The 7,624-nt window shown below is 46.7% G+C and overlaps 1 protein-coding gene and 1 long non-coding RNA gene across 3 annotated transcripts in view; both read left to right on the top strand.

Moving 5' to 3' along the window:
• Window positions 1–324: 324 nt before the first annotated feature.
• On the top strand, window positions 325–1,541 carry LOC118217735. The gene is made up of 3 exons (XR_004763281.1): window positions 325–485; window positions 747–875; window positions 1,034–1,541. It is a non-coding gene; the product is annotated as an uncharacterized LOC118217735 (long non-coding RNA).
• Window positions 1,542–2,095: 554 nt separating this feature from the next.
• smap1 (small ArfGAP 1) overlaps window positions 2,096–7,624 on the top strand; it is an 82,463-nt gene continuing 76,934 nt past the window's right edge. For both annotated transcript variants that reach the window (XM_035400775.1, XM_035400774.1), the window contains exon 1: window positions 2,096–2,379. In XM_035400775.1, coding sequence (XP_035256666.1) covers window positions 2,262–2,379 — 118 coding nt within the window. In that variant the 5' untranslated portion in view covers window positions 2,096–2,261. The remainder of the gene's footprint in view (window positions 2,380–7,624) is intronic.

Genomic DNA, 7,624 nt, shown 5'->3' with positions numbered 1-7,624 from the left:
AGTGGTTAGCTGATAAATTAACGCTGATAAACATTACAACGATTGATTAAATGCAATAGAGGGCCATCATCAGTAGAAGGCTAGTTAGCTAGGTATATAATATCAACATAGGCTAGATAATGCATGGAGTGAGCATATTTGAAACGCCAATCCCACTGAGAAAACGCTTGAATATTGAAAGTATACAATTTAAAAGAATATGGGAGTCGTATAAATCTTATAAGCCTATGTTTTTTTTATTTTTATTATTATTAAATTTTCTTTAATATCGTGGAACAAATATCCGAGTGCAGGGGAAATCTATTCATTGGACTGTCGCCTTAAGATGACGTTTAAAAACGTCATTTTACTTCGTCAACAAGAAGACGGTTTTATAATTTGACAGCTGCGAGCATTCGCAGAAGGCATAATGTCTCTGTTGCGTGTGTTTACTAATCCCAGAAATCATATTTGTAAAGGCGTACTTGTGGAGTCAGTTTTTAAAGGTGAGTACAATGAAATTAGAAAGAAAGAAAAATGCACGCCGTTTAACCTTAGCTAGCGAGTTAGAGCATGTAGCTAGGTATTGCTTGTGGAGTTTCTGGAACTTAATGAAATACCTTTACGACTTACAAAAATCATCTAAAGATGATAAAGGTCTGTGTGTGTCTGTGTAGGCTTCTCACAATACACAATAGCTAAATACAAAGCTCAGATTGCATATTGCGTCCATGATTATAGCCTAATTATTATGCCTCTCGGGGAAGCCTGCTCGCGGACTACAGGGTCAGCTACAGATGGGAAGCCGCTGGACAAGGAGCCTCTGAGGAAGGCCAAAACCCCACTCGGACGTCTCGATATTTCAGAGAAAGAAACGACAAAGGACGTCCTGGAACGTAGGACCAGTCATTTTCCCTTGTGAAGTTTAGAATTTCTATTTCAGTGTCAATGGCAGATCAAAAATGTTGTTTGCATTTTGTATTCCGTGAAACATCTGTATTAATATTCTTGCAAACAGTTTTTAAGTTGTGGTTTCGTTTGTTGATTGTTTCAGGATTCCCGGATGACGTGAATCCTGTCACAAAAGAACAAGGAGGACCCAGGGGTCCCGAGCCCACGCGATTCGGCGATTGGGAGAGAAAGGGGCGGTGCATAGATTTTTAGTTTATTACTGGACACTATATATGTTTAAAACTCTGATTTTCCGGCCGGACTGTAATATACTTGAAAGAAAAAAACGCATATTAATATGCACACAACACAACTGCACTATAAATGTGGAAATGTGTATTCTAATACAGGTATGCTACATGGCAGCAATTGTATTTGTGTAAACAACTTAAGAGAGAATTTGACATTTAATTACTCAACACTGTTGTACTTATAGCACAAACATTTCATGTGGTGTTATTCAAAGTTTATTCCAGCAGTCATAATAGGCCTGAAAGTAGAACGTAATTTGAAATATAACTTGTGTGTATAGCAATGCGTGATCATCTGTTAAACAGGTGTTTCTTACAGAACTGGGATGATGAATAAATACGTTATTGTATGAAGTCGAACTGTGGTTTTTATGTATTTATATATGTATGCATGTCAAAAACGTTTTATTTTTTTTTATTTTTTAATGCAAGCCAGAACATAAGTTTTTCACTGATACAGAAGCTCAATGAGAAGCTGATGTCCAGCTGTGTTCTTGAAAAGCACGCCACAGTTAGAGGCTGGATAATCCTAATACATTTTCAAACATTAGATTCATTTGTAAAATGCAGTGCTTCATTGGACTGTTAATTCATAATTTCCAGACGAGGGTCCTTATTTTGTTACGATAAGGTGTGTGCTCACTGACAGCTATGTGTAAAACACTACTTAAATCGTGGTGGAAAGCTTTGAAGTGCACAAGGACGTACAGTAGTTTGTTACCTCTCTGACGTAATCTTACCACGATATAAAACACATGGATTCTGACTCACTTCCAACCGCTGTCTTTCTCTCCGTACTTGATGCGGAGTAAGCGACGATTCGTTTAAAAACCCAGAATTGACAATTTAGCCAATCAGAGTCCGGTGCTTATTTCAGCAACGAACTCTCGCTGTTTGGCATATAGTTCCGGTTCCGGGTACTCCCCCTTTTCTGCCATTGACGCTGCCGCTTCTTGCTTCACGGTTGTGAGCAGCGCTGCCTCGGGGAATGGTATTGCTTGTAGCTCATTATTTCGTTACGAAGCATTAGGGGAAGGTGTGTGTTTTACTCAAGTAGTGTGCGACAACGCTTGTGGCGAGATGACGACGCGTTCGGAAAGAGAGAAGGCCCAGAAACTCAATGAACAGCACCAGGCCATCCTGTCCAAAATGCTGCGAGAAGAAGACAACAAATACTGCGCCGACTGTGAGGCGAAAGGTAAACGCTGCGTACTTGGCAGACCGATAAGCTTTAAACTTCATTCATGTCATTTAGTCGCGGTCGGTCTGAATATTTTACAGGTGTTCGTTCTCCATTTTTATGTCATCGAGAAATTAGCTTGCTGGTTCATTTAGCGTGCTAAGGTAGATACCTTAACGTTACCTAGCTACCAACCAGTGAGCTAGTTTGCTAACCACCAGGTTTGATTGGTTACAACCTCTCTTTCTCCCACGCTGTCGCTATGATCGCGGGTTTGCATTATAGTCTAGCGTGTAGCTGTCACGCTGTCTTGATTGTGATTTGTTCGCGTTTATATGGCTAGTCTAATAATTTTGTAGTAATACAACGTCATGTATAATATAATCGTTTATGTATGACAGTACGTCTTCTCAACCGAAGCGCTTTACGATAATCTTCAGTAATGCTATCGCTGTCCAGGTATGTACCTAATTAATTAGACGAGGTAATCTAGTTGACGAAATGCTGTTTTCGGAGAAAGACCGTTAGATCTACCGGTGCGCTGGCTAGCCAGAGGCTAGTGTAAGAGCGAGCCTAGCTAACTGACGTCGGCCAGGTAAGTTGGCTAGAATGCAACCTAGCTATCAACTTTACGCTGTTGTCATACCACTAGCTACATGCATGTCTGCTGTCAAGTGGTAGCTATATAAACCTCGCCATGATTTTCTGTTGGCTAGCTATCGGCGTGTCTGCGCAAACTCTTGGAATTAAGGTGGACCTGTCGATTTAATAATCATAAATAATATCACTATTTATATAGTGGCAGTGCGTACTTTAACTGAGATAGTGAATCTGATTTGTAGTCGTAGACTAAATGTTGGCTGACCAACATTTATGGTCACTTATCACTTTTATTATCCGCTTGTCATTATCGGATCATCTGGCCTACCGGCTTTTTTATTATCTTAGGTTTATTCATGCACTGTTTGTTTGGCTAGTGGAACAAGGTTAGGGAAACACTTGGGTCTAGCATTCCCTTCGCCGATGGGGAATCGCCTGGAATAACGGTGGACGCTCATGATTATTTCGGTTTCAGTGTGTGCCCTTGCTCTTGAATGGGACTGGACGGTGATACATTGTGAGTTAAGGGCGTGCTGTACAGTTTGGAGGTGTCCGGTGTGCTTCCGCTGTTTGTCCAGCCAACGCATAGGCCTTTGTGCTCTCTGGCCTGTCCTGCCATTTTGTTCCTTCGTTTTGACTTTATTTCCAAGCAAAGCCATCGCATTTGTTTCAGTTTTGAAGCCACGTGCAAGACGCATGCGTAACATCACAAAAACTTAATTATCTTCCCTCAGTTATCCTGCAGTGATTTTACTGACAGCATCGTTATAAGTATTGGAATATTTTGGGGGCGATTTTCCCCTTGGCTGGCTGCAAACTGTCTCTTAGCAGGGCCAGAATATTTTCAGCCATTTAATATTGGGAATGCTAATAAAATGGATGCATGCCAACCTTCTGAAGGCGAAGAAAGTCCATAATCCTACCAGCAAATTATGCTTTTCCATTTCCTGGGACAGAAATAATTGGCCTTGCAGAGATTAGAAGTGAACTGCGCACACACTGATGCAGTGTCTAATATGTTCTTTCATTATTTAAGCATTTTCCATAATCTACCATATGACAGGTTAATTATCATGGCAGCTGTCACCACATGTACAGGTATGTAGGCTAATCCTGCCTTATTTCACTCGTGTGGGACCCTCTTGATTGGTTGTGCATTTTGACACATTTATCTTGTCGCACTGATATTGGAGGCTGTCATGCAGTGGTATCATAATGATAAAGCATTACCTGCAAAGTTACAGTTGTCCAAAAAGGCATTAAATCGGCTCTGCTCCTTTCATTGTACGGGTCACTTTTTGTCAAATGATTCCTTTATTTTTTTATTAATAGCTAACCGTGAATTGAGTGGTCTGTTTTCTCCCTTCTTGAATTCTGTTTCCTAAGATCTCCGGTTTCAGAAACCGTTTGTAATATCAGTTGGGACTGAAAAAAGACAGATGAAAATGAAAACTTGAGCATCCGGATCCTGTTACAGTTCAGCCCAGATTCTGTCTTCTGATGTTGCTGTGTATAGTTTTTCTCCCGTTGGGAGTCTGTTGAATGATTTCCACAGAAATCACGGCCCTTTGTACTGAAGAACAGATACTAAGAGTTGAGCGGACAGGGCGGGGTTGTCAGGGCAGGGTTGTCATGAGGTGGGAGGGACTAGGCCCGCAGGGGCGTGGTAATGAGTGAGACTATTCACCTGTGCCACTGTGGGTTGGTTCAGCACCAGCTGAGCCGGCCCCTCGACCTATGAGCGGCAGTCTCGTTTCTCTGTGTGCCTGGGTCACGTGTCCGGGTCACATGGGCCCTGCGTGGTCACATGGTCACCTGAACATGCATGTCGAGAGCACGGTGTGGTTCCGGTCGGTTTGACCCGCCTCCTGTCACAGACTGTGTGAGAGAAAAGAGGACGTGTGACCCCCGGCTTGCTCTGTGAGGTCATTGCTCAGCTCTCATGTTTCTGTTCGGAGTTCGAGGATCTGAAAATCATGGTGCTCAAACAGAGACCTGGGGTGGGGAAGCCGCTTGTGATAAAATAACCACTTGCCAGCCAGGTTCACTCTCAAATTCAGGCTTTCCACATTCTTTGACATTTTTTGTTACATTTTTAATGTCCTCCGGGAACGTGCGGGTGCCAGTCTGAGCATGAGTGTGCACAGTGAGTAGGAGCGTGCACTGTCAGAGCGTGAGCGTGAGCGTGCCAGTCTGAGCGTGAGTGTACACTGAGTAGGAGCGTGCACTGTCTGAGCGTGAGTGTGCCAGTCTGAGCATGAGCGTGCCAGTCTGAGTAAGTGTGCACAGTCAGCAAGATCGTGCACAGTCAGAGCATGAGCGTGCCAGTTTGAGCGTGAGCGTGCACAGTGAGCAGGGTTGTGTACAGTCAGAGAATGAGCGTGCCAGTCTGAGCGTGAGCGTGCACAGTGAGCAGGATCGTGTACAGTCAGAGAATGAGCGTGCCAGTCTGAGTGTGAGCGTGCACAGTGAGCAGGATCGTGTACAGTCAGAGAATGAGCGTGCCAATCTGAGCGTGAGCGTGCACAGTGAGCAGGATCGTGTACAGTCAGAGAATGAGCGTGCCAGTCTGAGCGTGAGCGTGCACAGTGAGCAGGATCGTGCACAGTCCCGCTCAGAGTCTAAACAGTAGCAGGATGGTCTTTGGCTTGATGTACTGCTCTGGACAGACGATGCTCTTTTTGTTTGGGCTGAGCCTGGGGGGTGATCCTGATGAGGGCTGCTAGCCCGCTCTGTTATATTTAGTTTTACAGCCGTTGTTGTAGGCAGCTTTCTGACATTTTGAATTACTATCTAGCACAAGTATTTGCAGGCTGAACGTCCTCCTGCAGCGTGTGATAAATTATTACTGCAGGCTGGAGTTACTCTGCTGCATCGGGGCTATTTCATGCTAAACCTCTCTGGGCCAGCAGAGGAAGAGCACGACCCCACGTTCAGCGTCCTGATATCGCACGCACGCACGCACGCACACACACACACACACACAGGCCCGCACGCACACACGCACACACGCACAGGCCCACACACGCACAAGCACACACACACACACAGGCCCGCACACGCACACACGCACAGGCCCACACACACACACACACTCCCACGCACAGGCCCACACACACACACACACATGCATGCACACACACGCACAGACACATGCACACACACACGCTCCTGCTCTATGTCGGGATGGCACAGTAGTAGCTCGAGTCGCGGCCGACCCCAGGCCGGGTGAGTCACTCGGCACGTGCTAGTGTGTGCCAGCGTGTGTGTGTGTGTGTGTCTCAGCGTGTGTGTGTGTGTGTGTGTGTGTCAGTGTGTGTGTGTCTCAGCGTGTGTGTGTCTCAGTGTGTGTGTGTGTGTGTGTCAGTGTGTGTGTGTCTCAGCGTGTGTGTGTGTGTGTCAGTGTGTGTGTGTCTCAGTGTGTGTGCCAGCGCGTGTGTGTGTCTCAGTGTGTGTGTCAGTGTGTGTGTGTGCCAGCGCGTGTGTGTGTCTCAGTGTGTGTGCCTGCGCGTGTGTGTGTCTCAGTGTGTGTGCCAGCGCGTGTGTGTGTCAGTGTGTGCCAGCGCGTGTGTGTGTGTCTCAGTGTGTGTGCCAGCGCGTGTGTGTGTGTCTCAGTGTGTGTGCCAGCGCGTGTGTGTGTGTCTCAGTGCGTGTGTCAGCGTGTGTGTCTCAGTGCATGTGTCAGTGCTTGTATCAGCGCGTGTGTGTGTGTCTCAGTGCGTGTACCAGCGCGCGTGTGTGTCTCCGTGTGTGTGTCAGCGCGTGTGTGTGTGTCTCAGTGCGTGTGTCAGTGCTTGTGTCAGTGCGTGTGCCAGAGTGTGTGTGCATGTGTGTGTCTCAGTGCGTGTGCCAGCACGTGTGTGTGTGTGTGTGTGTGTGTGTGTCTCAGTGTGTGTCTCAGTGCGTGTGCCAGCACGTGTGTGTGTGTGTGTGTGTCTCAGTGTGTGTGTGTGTGTGTGTGTGTGTGTGTGTCTCAGTGCTTGTGTCAGCGCGTGTGCCAGAGTGTGTGTGTGTCTGTGTGTCTCGGTGTGTGTGTGTGTGTGTGTCTCAGTGTGTGTGTCAGTGCGTGCGCCAGCGCGTGCCGCTTTGCCGATGCCAGCCTGTGGAGCAGAGAGGCAGTGTGTCAGAGCCAGGCTCTGTCCCACACTGTTCAGCTGGCAGTTAGGAGTGTTCTGGAGAACTTGCTGACTCAGCGCTGTGTGTACCTGACTGACCTCTGCTAACGCTGCGCTGATACGTCCTGTACGACCCCTTTGCTCAGCAGCGTGTTCAGCGCTTCGCTGCGTCCGGTTTCCTGTTTCCTGTTTCCATCTCACTGGGAAGGGTCCTTTCGCCTGCAGCCAATCAGGACTCTGCGTATGAGATGTGCAGGTGTGCTGTCCAATGGGCACGTGCTGAGCACGGCGGCTCTCTGCTGTGGGACGGTCTCGTTCTTAGCAGCTGTAGCTGTGTGTGTTCCATGCTATACGGGAAGATCTCTTTGAGCCAAACCTGCTGCGCTTTATTACTCCTGTCCATTAAAAAGACTTCCTGCTGTCACCCGCGCTACCTTCTGGCACCACCTGTGCTGGCTGAGTGTCCTTTCTTCATGAATATTCATAATGAGGCTGCCAATCAGAATGCTTACAGCTTAAGCAAGGACGGGGTTGGATTTTTCAGTGTT

The sequence above is a fragment of the Anguilla anguilla genome, chromosome 18 (assembly GCF_013347855.1).
Source record: "Anguilla anguilla isolate fAngAng1 chromosome 18, fAngAng1.pri, whole genome shotgun sequence".
In the NCBI taxonomy this organism is placed as follows: domain Eukaryota; kingdom Metazoa; phylum Chordata; class Actinopteri; order Anguilliformes; family Anguillidae; genus Anguilla; species Anguilla anguilla.
This window is presented reverse-complemented; position numbering and strand designations above follow the sequence as displayed.